The sequence below is a fragment of the Pagrus major genome, chromosome 1 (assembly GCF_040436345.1).
Source record: "Pagrus major chromosome 1, Pma_NU_1.0".
Classification (NCBI taxonomy): domain Eukaryota; kingdom Metazoa; phylum Chordata; class Actinopteri; order Spariformes; family Sparidae; genus Pagrus; species Pagrus major.
In genome coordinates, this window is record NC_133215.1 from 25,886,227 (window position 1) to 25,900,878 (window position 14,652).

A 14,652-nucleotide genomic window follows, 5' to 3' on the forward strand; every position below is an offset into this window, starting at 1 on the left:
TGAATCAGTTAAAAGTAAACAGTTAAAAAGTTGAGGTTGAGACAATATTACACGCATACGCCACACAAGCACATTCAGTCAAAGGAAAAACTTACGCTGCATTTTGGTCATCTCTGTAAATATCTCTGGATGTCCCCATGATAAGGTAGCTTTTGCCTTTTTTCAGATCTAAAGACTCCCTGCAGTGCTGATAACTGAGGAACGTTATGTTATTATTCAGGGGAACCACGTCAAAACTTCCTGTAATTACAATGTAGAAGAAGAGAGAGAATATGCTTCAGGATTAATATGGCACAGCTAAAGGTGCAGTACATCATAGAAACACTTCAGGGAAAACATAAGGGGATAGTACATTTTAAGCAGTTCAAACATAAATACCCACCTGCCTTGATGACTTCCACTACCTGCATGATGTAAATGTCAGTGGACAAACCATCTGTAAATTCTTCCAGTCTCAATTTGTACACTGAAGACAGACAAGTTGCAGATTGTTAGCTCACTTGCTCCCTTGCTTTACTGTCAAGCTCTTATTCACACAACATACACATGCATGTTTAGATAGAAGTACTAAATAAATAAATGCAGATCATTTACACTCTTACCAAAATCAATTTTGATGGTCGGACTACTCTCACAGGCCATAGCTATGCGCTGTTCATTGCTGATTTCGCCCTTCTTCTGCATACTGCAGTTCTCTGGAAGTACACAATAGGCACATCGTTAATACACAACTGATGATGTGATTGAATAGGCACGTGGATGTGTGGCATGTTGTCCTGATGACCTTGCTCACTACCACCACCTCCTGTCTGACTTCTCATCAACTGTTTCAGCAGTCAAATCTGCCTTCTACCTGTCTAAGATCAACTCCTCTGCCTCTAACCCCAGGAAAATATTCTCCATATTCTCTTCGCTCCTCACCCCTCCTACCGCTCCCCCTCCATCCTCCCTCACTGGTGATGAATTTGCAACTTACTTTACTAAGAAAGTAAAAGACATCAGCTCCTCATTTACTCCTACGCCCTACCAGAATGCACCTCCCCCAACCCTCACCTATAACAGCCTTACCTGCTTCAGCCCCCTCTCCTCTGAAGAGGTTCGCACACTAGTTACGTCTAACCGTGCCACCACCTGTTCCCTCAACACGATTCCCTCCTCTCTTCTCCAAAACATCTCACATGACATCTTGCCTTACCTCACCACACTGATCAACTCCTCCCTCACTTCTGGCCATATTCCAGCTCCTTTCAAGACAGCTACAGTAAAGCCACTCCTAAAGAAACCCACTCTAGACTACACCACTACAGACCTGTATCTCTTCTCTCATTTCTCTCTAAAACCCTGGAACATGCCGTCTACAACCAACTGTCTTCCTACCTTTCGCAAAACGACCTCCTTGACCCTAATCAGTCAGGCTTCAGGACTGCTCACTCCACTGAGATGGCCCTCCTCACAGTGACTAAGTCGCTCCGGGCCACCAGAGCCTTGTCCCACTCGTCAGTCCTCATCCTCCTCAACTTATCCTCTGCGTTTGACACAGTCAACCACCAAATCCTCCTCTCCACTCTGGCCGAACTTGGCATCATTGACTCTGCTCTAACCTGGCTCGCATCATACCTGACAGAACGCACCTTTCAGGTCTGGTGGAATAGCTCCTTGTCCAAACCCTGCTCCCTGGAAACTGGTGTCCCTCAAGGCTCAGTACTAGGACTGCTTCTGTTTTCACTATACACTAGGTCACTAGGCTCTGCAATCACATCACATGGATTCTCTTACCACTGTTATGCTGACGACACCCAGCTGTTCCTCTCCTTTCCCCCTTCCTCCAATACCCACGTTGCCACGCGCATCTCAAAATGTCTGGCAGACATCTCCGCTTGGACAACTGCCCATCATCTCAAGCTCAACCTTAGTAAAACTGAACTCCTCTTCATCCCAGGGAAAGACTGCCCTCAAATGGACCTGTCAGTCACTGTCCAGAATGTCACGGTATCGCCTAGGGCTGCTCGATTATGGCAAAAATCATAATCACGATTATTTTGATTGATATTGTAATCACGATTATTAAAGACGATTATTCATTGATTTGAGAACAAGCATTTATTGAACTTTTAACTCTGGTATTTCTTTTAACACGATAAGTTTGAACTGAAAAACAAGAAAAATACAAATAAATAAGAAAAGTATATTAATAAAATGAATTAAATAATATGTAAAAATAAAAAACCATAGGTCCGTTGTGGTGGCAAAATATAATGCTGTTGACACTTCTCTTGCAACTTTTCCGCGACATTTGTCATAAAGGGCAGGCAGCGCAATTCTGCTGAAATGGTGACGTGATGGTAACACTTACTACCGCTTGTCCAATGTGTTAATCAGTTTATTGAACCCCGGGTCGCTAACGGTGTTGACAGGGCTCATGTCTTTGGCATCATGTATGTGATGGCATCCGTTATTTCTTCATGCCTGCGGGAGCTGGGTGGATGTGCGGTGGCATTGTAAAGTGTGTCCTTAATTGAGAACGGTGTGGCGGTGGCAGGAGTCGAGGAGCTTTTCATTTTTTTGTTCCTTCACTGCTTGGTCATGTATTACTCTGTGTGTGGACTTTAAATGGTTAAATAAATTGGTCGTGTTCCCTTGAGGTGCAGACACGGTCGCGTGACATATCTTGCACAATATCTTTGTTTGTTCCGAGTCAGACTCCTCGAAACCGACGTGTTTCCACACCACAGAATTCGCTGGATCTTTCTTCCCGACCAAAGGCTCCTTTCTGCCATCTTCTACCGTCTTCTTCTACACGTTTTTTCCAAACACCCACTGGCAACACGCACCGGTGTGGCTGAAAGCGAAACTGTTCAGGCGGGGCGGAGCGGAGTGCACAGGTGGAGATGGAAGGGTTCGCTGCATTTACCACACAAGACACGGCGTGCGGCAGAATGATCGTTTTATTACGATTATCTTGTTTTCATGATCGAGGGAAGCCGAAATCGAAATCGAAATTGAAATTCAATTAATCGCCCAGCCCTAGTATCGCCTTCATCGACTGCGAGGAACCTGGGTGTAATCCTCGACGACAGACTATCCTGCACCCCCAACATCACCGCGGTGGCCCGATCCTGCAGATTTGCCCTCTACAACATCCGCAGGATCCGGTCTTTCCTCACAAAGGAAGCGACGCAACTCCTGGTTCAATCGCTGGTCATCTCCCGCCCTGACTACTGCAACTCGCTCTTGGTTGGACTCCCAGCCTCTGCAACTAAACCGTCGCAACGTATCCAGAACACTGCAGCGCGCCTCGTCTTCAATCTACCCAAACACTCCCATGTGACCCCCCTCCTCCGTGACCTACACTGGCTTCCTGTTGCGGCCCACATCAGATTCAAGACCAAGAGCAAACAAAGACCGCCCAGCGAAGTCGCAACTCTTCTCTGTTCTGGTGCCTCAGTGGTGGAACAAACTCCCGACCAATGTCAGGACAGCAGAGTCACTCGCCATCTTTCGCAAAAGACTCAAGACTCACTTGTTCACCTCGACCACATAGCACTACTCCTATCGCACTAATGTTGATGAGCAGATGGATTCAATTTACAATTTAGGTATGTTATGAGTTATTCTGTGGCTCTGACTGCTGCTCTGATCCTACAGGAACCTGCAGCTGCTTGTTGCCTCTGACAAAAAGCTCTGATGTTTATCTTACAATCTGATGATTTACTGTTTTTATATCATAGAATAAAATTAGTTTCGCTGTCATCACGGTTGACCATTATTTTTAGCCATACCAGCTGCTTGGCTCTAATGATGGCATTGTCTGTCTGTCGGTCCACTTTGGTCCAGACTCAAACATCTAAACAACTAATTGATTGATTGGAATATGGTATACTTAGAATTAATTCTACTTACTAGGCAGTCTCTTGACTTTTTCTTTGCCACCACTGAGAGGTTGATTTTTTTTTACTTTTAGTGGCATGTCTATTTGATGGATTGCCATGAAATTTGGTTTAAACATGTATGCTTTCCTCTGGCTACATTGTATTCACTCTGCTGTCAGATTATCCAAACAAAATGTTCTTTTCTTATATAGGATTATAATTTCAGTGTTTTAAAGCAGAGCAGCCCAAAGTGGGGCCCGCAGGTCAAATTTGACCGTCCATAAGGTTATAAAGGATATTTCTAGTGAAAAGAAAACTTAAATTAATATTCAACAATATATAATAAAAATCATTTTAGGCTTACTTACTATTTGGGAGGTAAAATTTTATCTCAATATGTAGGATCCCTAATATTTTTTTTGATTATTTCTATTTGCATAGGAAGTCAGTCAATTAAGGGAACTTCAGATTCTAGCTGCCCCTGCCTACTAGCATGGTAGCATGCTACCATACTAAACTAATCAGCGGTAACTCTGATTTTCAGCGTTGTTAGGGCCACTTGTGAGTTGTTTACCCAGCAGCCTTCATGTGGATTGCTAGGGCTAGGTGAGCCCAGGTTTGAATGGTAAAACTGGAACGACCGTCTTTGAACAGAAGAGGTGGCCTACAACGCTATTTATCACCCACCTACAATGCTGTACTGAGTTCTCTCCCCATACAGCTGAATAACCATTCACTGCTGGGCTCACCTAGCTCTAGCAACCCACATGAAGGCCTGTTGGGTCAACAACTCACAAGTGGCCCTAACGACTCAGAGTTCACACTTGACCTTAATAACTCTGTAAGGACACTCCCACACAGAGTTTAAAGCCTGCAACTCCCCTCCAGTTAGTTAGAACTGAAGAAGCCTCTTGGATGAGAGGTGAAACGTCTTCGAGAAACTGAAACAAGCACAGTTGCCTATGATATAGCACTTGGTCTTATTGTGTTTAGGCATTTGATCAAGAATGTCAGGAGTTACAAATTTGTGTGAGCAGAAGATAGATTAGGTCATCAGTTAGCCATCATCCTGTTTACCTTCAGCACATGTGCATTGCTGATCTCTACAGAGCCGCATGAGCTGTCCAGCTCTCCTCTCTGGATGGTAGAATTTCACACAAGGTGTCTCTGCAATGGCAAATTGTGTTAACTGCAGTACAACAGAAAATGTACATTGAAAACTTTCAAAATGTAATAATGTCTTCGTATCCACTTATCTACTCTGATATGTACTGGCAGAAAAAAAAAACCTTGAAACACCATTGCAGAACCAGGTACCCCGCCCTAATGGCACCATCATTCACTGATGGCAGCAGGGCAATGCTCCCTGCCACACTGCAAAAACTGCTCAGGAATGGCCCAAGGAATGTGACAAAGAGCTCAAGGTGTTAACCTGGCCTCCAAACTCCGAGATCCCAATCCTATTGAGAATCCATGTCCAGTAATGTCCCTGAACAAGTTCCATCCATGGAACCTCGATCAGACTTTGCTCTGACACAATCAAGGCATGGACACTGGACCTCTGGGGTCGTCCTGTGGTGTCTGTCTATCTATCTATCTATCTATCTATCTATCTATCTATCTATCTATCTATCTATCTATCTATCTATCTATCTATCTATCTATCTTTGGATCGGTGGATCAATGGATCAATGGATGCCTGACTGTATTGGGAGCTGGGCAATTTGGGTTGGGATTGTCCTGGTCCTGGCACCACTGCAATAGGGAGGGTGTACTCAGTCTGCGACAGTGTTTGGATGGGTGGTTTGTGTTAAGTAGCAACCACATGACCCAGGACCCACGGTTTCCCAACAGAAGATTGCATCATGACGAGATGATCAATGTTATTCACTTCACTTGTCAGTGGTTATGATGTTCTGTCTGATCGGTGTAAGTTTCTAAGTGTCTCTGAGACTCACGATCATAGTATTCATAGACAGACACAGCAGCTGGTTGTAAGATCCCCACTTTAAACGGCTGATGGATCCTAAATGTGATCTCTTCTCGTTGTGTGTGAGAGACCTGCAGAGAGATGTAAAGCAAAGGTGAGATAGAAATAAAGAAAGAAAAAACATGGCAGAAAGTAAAACTAGCTTTGACGAAACCGTGATGTCTTACTTTGTCCAGGTAGATGATGAGAGAGCCTCTTTCTGACAGGGCTGTGTTCATTTCATATTTTGCAATGGTGCGCGCATGTCCTTTGGACAACTACACACACAAACATAACCACTCAAACACAGATTGTCCTACAACTTTCTAAACCTTAAAACACATTTTATTTTCATTGACAATTCAACACTGACTTTTGAACATATGTACTGTAGGTGTGTGTCTGTAAAAATTCTTACTAAGTCCAGGTCATTTTTGTTTACAGTGAAGCCAGTCAACATGCCAATATCCAAGATTGACATGGTTGCATCACGGACCTTGTCCTTAAACCTGTACAAAAAAATGGACAGAATAATTAAAACAACATCTCAAATGGGTGTGAAAGATCATTCACAAGAATGTTGCAGAAGTTTACACCATCATATTTTTCTGATGCAAAGAATGTGTGAAATGGGGTTCAATAACAACAAAATCAGCAACATGGAGTTGAGGACAATTAAAAATCATAGGAATTTTTCCCGTTTTGATGGTGTACAACAATGTCTTGGCCTTGATAAAAACAGCTCTTTAACTCTCGTCATCAGTCAGCTTGTATTTGAACTGGAGGATAAAAAAAGCTCCTCTCCCAGATAACATGCCAACACTAATTCTGTCAAGCTGCTGCAGACCTTTGTAAATGCACTCCAAGAGATGCCAAACAACTCTCGTGGCCATTTTGCGGCTGCTGAGTGCCAAGCTGATGAAAACGTCGAGCAGCCACCAATGAAATAGTGAAGTTACTGCAGGCCCAAAACAAAATGCTTCAAGACCTTGTGGATGACTTAGAAAACAGGTCACGCAGTGACAACAGGCATTTTAAAACTGTAAACAATGATCTCCCATGGCCATTTGAGGGCAGCCAAAGGGAGTTCCATTTCCATAGGGTCAAAATATTGGCACTGACATCAATTTGGCTCAAGGTCCCTGTCAAGACAGGTCTTCATCTCGCCCTTTTGTACTGTCCAAGTCAGCTAAAGTTCTTCACAACTATAAGACCCATTTCAGTTCATTATTTCACCGAATTCCCCTTAAAGAAGGCTTTCCTTTTTTACATTATTTATTGCCAGGTGAAAATTCTTGTGAATACCATAGTACTGGAAACTCTGACCATCCCCATCAATAGACATTCATTCGCATGGTCATGTCAACCCCCACAGACAATGGAGAGTAAACTCCTACTGGCTACAACCTCCTTTCAAAGAGTTTTTAGTTGTTTTATTTAATCAGTTTTATGGGGAACATCCAAAGACTACATGTGTGGACCAGCTATATCATAGAGTTTATCCATCCAGAATAAAAATGAAAAATTATGTTAGTTGCGACAATGAATGTCATTTTCAGAGTTGACAACCAATATGCTGAGAGCCTCAGTTTAGATTTGAGTTGCCTTCTACAAGCAAGATACAGTAGGAGTTATTTCAATCCAAGCAAAGGTTTCCGTGAAATCAGTGACAAGGCAGGGAGATACTGTTCATCAGGCCTGAGCCTTGACTCTATCCACACTGATCCTTAAGATCGATTTAGCAACTGGTGATGTTGTTTCAGATCCCATAGAGTTAATTTTAAGTTTTTTATTCTCAACTTAACACCTCACGATGGTCTCCAGACTCATGGGAGGGTTCACAGATGATGGTGATCAGATAGATTGATAAGATATTTCTAGAGAGAAAAAATATATATTCAAAGGTCCAATATGTACGAAATTAAGTTGGAAACATTCAAAAATTAACTAAAATTATCTACAGAATGTGAAGTATCATGAGATATCTACCGAAGTTAGCATGCTAACCAGCTAGCCCCGGCCTGGCCTATCCTGGTCCAAAGCTCCCATGCTAGTGGTGTAAGCACCTACACTTCCCTGGTGCTCCTGCTCACAGTCTGGACCACTAGCTCCCTTGCTACCTGAGGTATCTAACTAATGATAGCTTGTTAGCAGCATTTAGCGCAAACTCTGGTGGCATGCTGGCAAATTCTTATTGCACCTTTAAATAATTATGATATAAATGTCTGTTAAGTCTGTTTTATTTTTGTGAGAAAAAAAGCTCTTTAAATACGTAGGATTTCGATTTTCGATTTTCAATTTTCATCGTCACAATCCGAGAACGGCAGGCAGAGTGACACTTTGTAGTCAGTTGGGATCCAAGTACCTTTTTGCATCTTAAAAATCATCACCTTCCTAAAGTAATGGCTTAAGTCATTTTTGACAAAAATGACTTTTTTTTTGCCTAAATCAGCTCTTCATGATGCTGCCACCTCTGGTAAAATCACCTACATCCTCAGTTGAACAGATCATGCAATCCTACCCCTGTAGTATAATGGCCTATGTCAAAGGCCGTTTTATTTTGCCCGTGTCACAAGACAGAGTGACTTAGGCAATTTTAGCTTTAGCTTTTCAAGACATATCTTTACCCCAAGGGAATATGTAAATAGTCATCTATTGTCATAACCTTTTTGTGTGAAATGATTAATAAATATCATACACTCTATATTTGGTTCAGTTTTTTCTGTTTTTTGAAAAACGTGAAAATATGACTTAGACCATTATTTTAAGAGGGTGATGAAATGCAATACTACAGGTGTTTGCTTTTGGTCCGGACCTGCAGTTTACTTTCAAGGAAGAAAGTTTGGCCACCCCCGATCTATACGGTATGAAGCCATGTCACTGTTCCACTCATTAGTATGACTTCTTGATTGTACTTACAAAACTTCTATTTTCAGCTTGTATATCTTCTCATTCTCATCCATTTTATCTAAAAGATAAAATAAAATGATGAGGATTAAATTACTTTTTTTCCTCATCAAAGGGCAATACTTGGCAGGAAGGATGGATTGACAGCAGAAAAAATGGATGAGCTGAAAGCAAACAAAATGGCAATTACCTTCAAGGAGCTGCACCGACATGTCAAAATTCTGACAGTTGCTTCCATTTTCTTTAGGCAGAGCGTAATACAGCGACACCATCTGTCACATAGATGAAAGTGCAGCCGTTTTAATAATTTATTCCACACAGATAAAAAAAAATCCTTTTGGCTTCATCTGAGGTTGAAAAAGGACACATCAAGAAATAACAGATGATAAAAGTCGGAGCAAAGATACATTTTACTTACTGTCACTGTTGCTTCTCCTGTGCCTGTTGCGGTCAGTTTCACATTCTGGTTTATATCATTGATCTGTGGGAATTTAAAAGTGCTTACAAATACACACACAGGGATCAGCAGAAGAAAGACAGAAAACAACTGGAAGGATAACAATTGTAAGTGTGTCTTCTCACTTTAGATGTTCTCGTGGCGTAGTGGTTGTCCCTGTTAAAGGCGTACTTGACCTTTACAGGGTTTGTCTTGGTTGGCAACAAAATGTCCAAATTCAGTTCATACTGTGGTTCTTCAGCATTGGCCCAGTACTCAGCTACAGCCTGGTATACCATTATAGTAGCCTGGAGAGAAAAACAGTGACAGGGACTTAGATTAATAGGTTATCAGTCCAGATCAACTTAAAAGATGTACAATAAAAATAGCTATAGATGCAGTGTGGAGGAGTCTGTTACCTGAGTTGATCCATAGCCTCCTCCCACCTTCTGCTGCTGGTTGAACCATCGGACAACAGGCTTGGCATCTTCAAATGCCTTTAATAACAGGAGGCAAGTAATTTTCTGTGCTTAACATTGCATTGAGTTTTTAAAATAACTTTAAGTGGTCAAAATAGAGACAGGTCCTAATTCTGCTACACTATATTTTAGATAACAACCTGCCAGTTTCCAAAGCCTACCTCAGAGTTTCTCGGTTGATTTTCAATTGTGGCACAGTGGAACTGCAGAGACTTCAAACTCAGCCAATAAAAGCAACCAATCATATATAATATTATGAAGTGCAGGATGTTCAGATCTGTATTTCTTTCTGTCAGCTGTGTGGTATTAGACTACTACTACTACTACTACTATTAGAATAGGGTTCATATGTCGGTGTATGTATGTATGTTTAAATTTATTTCCATAACACAAAATTTAGGAAACAAGTCATGCAATAAGTAACGTTCTACAGAGAGTAAATAAGTAAAGAAATGAGCAACGAGTAATGTGTTATATATCACTTTTTTGAGTAACTACCCCAACAGTGGTCCCTTGTTTTAAGAGCTCAGATCTAAGTCATTGCAACTCTTAACCTAAAGCTTCAAATATCTGTGTAGAATCACAATGTTTGTTTACAAGAACTTCCATTTCGAAACCCCTTCACGCATTAGTTTACATACAATGTCTGCAACATTTATAAAGCACACCTTTTAAAACCAATCTGACGAGATGAGACGGTGTGTCGTTTCATAGCAAAACGACCCTTAACTTCAGTGTTTTTGTCAGCTTTCTGCAGCACAGCTAGATGCTAAGAATGCTTCATGGATACCATTTCTGATTGGCTGCTGTTTGTGATGTTTAATTAAATTTTGAATGTCAAATTTCTAAACGTTGCATTTGGTTAACACTCATAAATATAATTCATATTCACATGGCTTGTTTGCTCTCTGGGAAACTAATGATATTCACACTGTCTAATGATAAAACACAGAATAATAACAATATAATAAGCATAGAAATACAAAAAATATAATATAATAACAGAAAATAAATTAAATATTATGACTTCAGGGACATTCAGGGAAGACAATTAGATTACATTTTATTTGATGGAGGGGGCTGTAGGGCTGTAAGGGAGCTAGATAATGCAGAGGGGTGGTGCTGGTCCAAAAAACCCTTCCAAACCCTCTACTCAGGCAGGATGAATGATGAATGTTTTCTGTTGCATGACATCCTGGTGAAACACAAGTTGGACATGCTCACCTTGACCTTGACCAGAGCAAGAAGAGCATAAGCTGTGGCCTCCAGTGTGTAAACATCTGAATAAGGTACTGGCCAGTGGGACAAATCTGAGAAGGAGACACAAAAATACCTTTACGTTAGTATGCTCTAGCTGGGACAAACTTAATTCACCACTAATTTCCCAATCCCTAATCAAAAACGATTAACTCCTGAGCTCCTGAGCTCTTGAGACTTTTAACTAACTCTTTCTATCCTTGTAAGGTCAGTTGGTCTTAAGAGTGGAGATTTACATGAGAGCCTGACTAAAAAAAGGATTTTTGTGATAGTATGTACTGATATAATGAACATTTGAGGGATTTAAAAAAAAACATTAAACATTTCTGATAAAGATCGCTTAAATTTAGTAATTCAAAATTATCATCCAAGTACACTACAATTCAGTGGCGGACTCAGGATGTTTGAGCGGAAGGGGCGAAAAAAAATTAAAAGGGCACCGGCTTTGGCCGTTGGGGCACCCTAGAGGGTATTTAATTATATTTTATCTACCATATGTGGCATCCATGAGGGCACTTTGGCTGCGTTTTTTCGAACATGGGGACACCAGGGGAGCCTATTGCCCTGCTTTTAGGTCGTAGATAGGTAAGGTTGTCTGCAATTCTGGACTGAGAGAAAAACATCCCATAATACACTATGGACCAGACCAATGACTCGGTCGGCTCTAATAAACCTATTATAGTAATTTTTTGAGTGTTCAGAATATTTACACCTGGGGACTGTATATGAATTAGTTGAATAATATTTCTGTGTGACGACACCTGGGGAAACAAAGTTGTAGAGGATCTCCCGGTTCAGTTTGCCTGCATTGGCCAGGGCATATGACGTCATGGCAACAGCATATGAGTAGGTGAGCCTGGGCAGACGCGTCTCCAGGTAAGCCACTGCATTGTCTATACTGTGTTCCAAACCCTTGAAAGAAGAAAAAAAAGGGAGGAGAAAGGAGAATAGGGAGAAAACAGTCAGACAACACAAATTCATTTTAAATACCCAATTAGAGATGTTGTAAACTTTGATCCTGGAATAATGACTGACAGCAGATTGTCCCCTCTCTTACTCTCTTCTGCGTCTTATGAGCTGTACTGAGCTGCTCACATTAGTTCCAGTTACTATTGGGGTGTGGGGTAGTGATGTTATTCTCAAAAGAGCCTACCAGTTACTGTAGGGTCTACCAGAGACTCTAACAGAGTATCGCAGCAAGATGTTGGTGCCTCGCTTCAACACTCCCAAAATGTAATAAAAAAATAAAAATAATCAATAATTCTTCCTAAAATGCATTAAAACCAAAGTGACGAGCCTGTTTTGAAAATCTAAGGAGGAGAAAGTACAGATATCTGTGTTATAATGTAGGGAGTAAAAATAAAAAGTTGTCAGAAAAATAAATACTAAAGTAAAGTAAAGATACCTGAAAAATATACTTATGTACAGTAACAAGGTATTTGTACTTAGTTACTTCCCACCTCTGCTCGTAATTATAACAGAAAAAAAAACTTACAAAACTACAATGGCAGCGTGCCATGTTTACAGAATAAATAACAGAAGGGCTTTAAGACGAGGAAGAGTCTTCCATGATCAGACAGACCCACGGGACATCTGTTCAGAAAGTGAGCTGATTGAGAGGGACACAACTTTGAAATAGAAGGGTAAGGGGAAAAGAGAAAACAATGTATGGAGGTGAGGTACTCACATCAACACTTTTATTACATAGCGTAAATGACTCCTGCAAGGCAATGAGGCAGAAGGCCGTCATAGAGGCGTCTGAATCTCTGCCTTCGACATCACCCTACACATGCACACACACAAACATATTACTAAGAACATGACAGTCAATGACATGTAACTGTTTCATTCTCGACAAGCACATTTTTTCGCATCAAGTTGAAGAATTAATGTCGATGAAATTGATACACTCACACGCATTGTACTACTGAGCACATATCCATCTTCTGTAAACATGCCGTCAGGTTGCTGTGCTTTGAGAATCAGAAACCTGACAGCGTCACAGATGAGGTAGTTTTGCACTGCCACCAGATTGTTGGCCATGGCAAACACCTTGGCAACATAAGCTGTCAGCCTTTGAGAGGAGAGGAGAGGAGAGGCTGTCATAGTATAATTTCATTTATTTGCACATGAAATACACCCATAGTCAGGATGTAAGTTAGAGGAAGATGTGCAAACATTAAGCTATGAGTTCATGAAGGTCTGAATGCCTCACCAGGTGCTGCTTTGGTTTTCAGGGTAGACAGCAAAAGACCCGTCATCTTTACGGTAGGGAAGCTGATTCTGGTAGCCTGGACACGAACAAAACACACAACATTTTTTTGACCGTCATTCAGCTCTACTGAATCGTATTCATTTTGAGGAGTCCTCTTACATTACATCACTCTGGTCTTGAGTGAAACCAAATGCAAGTGTATATATCTAAATACACAAGTGTGTATTCTGTAAGAATTACACACTTGTGTATTTAGAAGACATCTTATTGATATTTATTTTATTTTATTTGTCTTTATTTGCATATGTTTGGTATGAGGTAATCAAAAAGTAACGGAAAGCAATCAAGTTATATTACTTTAATATTGTGATACTTGGATTAGTTTACTGACTATTTTTTAACAGGTAATAAGTATAAGAATACGTTTTTGAAGTAACCCTCGCCACCCTGGTTACAGCATCTGTGATAAGATTTTGATGGCATAGCTTTTCAGAGACGATCCTGGTGAAAACCTCTACAACCTCTCTACTCTATGTGTTGCATTCAGACAACTTTTTGTGTCCCTAGCTTGGACCTCTGGGTCAGGGGTGGCATGCATGGCTTTCTATCACACTGTATTTTAGATACCACTTCTAGCAATTCAGAAACTTTACAATCACTCACAAAGGGCATTAAAGCTGCTGTAATCGTTGTCATCATTTTGACTAACTTCCTGTCTGTTTTGCAGTTAGCAATCCTCTCCCTCCTTTCTACATCGCCACATGAACGGGCAGCGGTAATCGCCAGACATAGCAGTAAACAGGAGGATCCAGCTTTCTGTGCTTTCACGAGCAGACAGGTCTTTATGAGGTTCTCTATCCTGATTGGATAAAGTGGGCAGGGATACCAGAAATGTATTTTCTCTTTGGCTGCATGAGCAGGAGGAGGACAGACATGTGATTACTGTTGAAATATAGAGTTATTTAACATATTTAACACTTATCTTAATAAAAATATATCACTTACAGCACCTTTAAGATGGTGTCTTCTGTGTGTGTGTGTGTGTGTGTGTGTGTGTGTGCTTACCGGTCTTGATGTGTAGAAGGGCTTCTTCACGTTTTTTAAAGCCCACAGCTTCCCACCGATTGGTTTTGTCCAAATATGTGGCTGCAATGACAGGTAGAGTCATGCGGGCCATGTTCTGCTCTCCACAGCCTGAGGGCTGTTGGATTAGAGTACTCATTGATTTCCCAGTAACGGCGTTCTCCACCAGTGCAGATACTTGTTCTCTCCCTGCATGCAGACACAGAAACAGACAAATCAAAACCTTATAAACCAAAGTAACATCTAAACAAACTTGCAAAGATCCCCCAGAACATGTCCATCCATCCATGAATCCATCCTTTTTCTTACACATATCCTGGGTTTAGTTGCAGTGGTAGCAGGCTAAGAGGGGTATTCCAGATGCAACAGTGTCTCCTCCCAGTTAGACTTGCTCGGAAAACCTCCAAAGGAAGGTCCCCAGGAGACATCCTAATCCG

At 41.2% G+C, this 14,652-nt stretch overlaps 1 protein-coding gene across 1 annotated transcript in view; it reads right to left on the bottom strand.

The window, feature by feature from the left end:
• Positions 1–14,652, bottom strand: part of LOC140999177 (uncharacterized) — a 64,839-nt gene that overhangs the window by 34,877 nt on the left and 15,310 nt on the right. Inside the window, 17 exon segments of the mRNA XM_073469494.1 lie at positions 96–240; positions 383–466; positions 603–695; positions 4,947–5,036; positions 5,828–6,116; positions 6,257–6,347; positions 8,758–8,806; positions 8,936–9,017; positions 9,164–9,226; positions 9,328–9,489; positions 9,601–9,678; positions 10,885–10,970; positions 11,679–11,829; positions 12,605–12,700; positions 12,832–12,991; positions 13,133–13,208; positions 14,198–14,404. Of these exon segments, the coding sequence (XP_073325595.1) occupies positions 96–240; positions 383–466; positions 603–695; positions 4,947–5,036; positions 5,828–6,116; positions 6,257–6,347; positions 8,758–8,806; positions 8,936–9,017; positions 9,164–9,226; positions 9,328–9,489; positions 9,601–9,678; positions 10,885–10,970; positions 11,679–11,829; positions 12,605–12,700; positions 12,832–12,991; positions 13,133–13,208; positions 14,198–14,404 (2,002 nt within the window).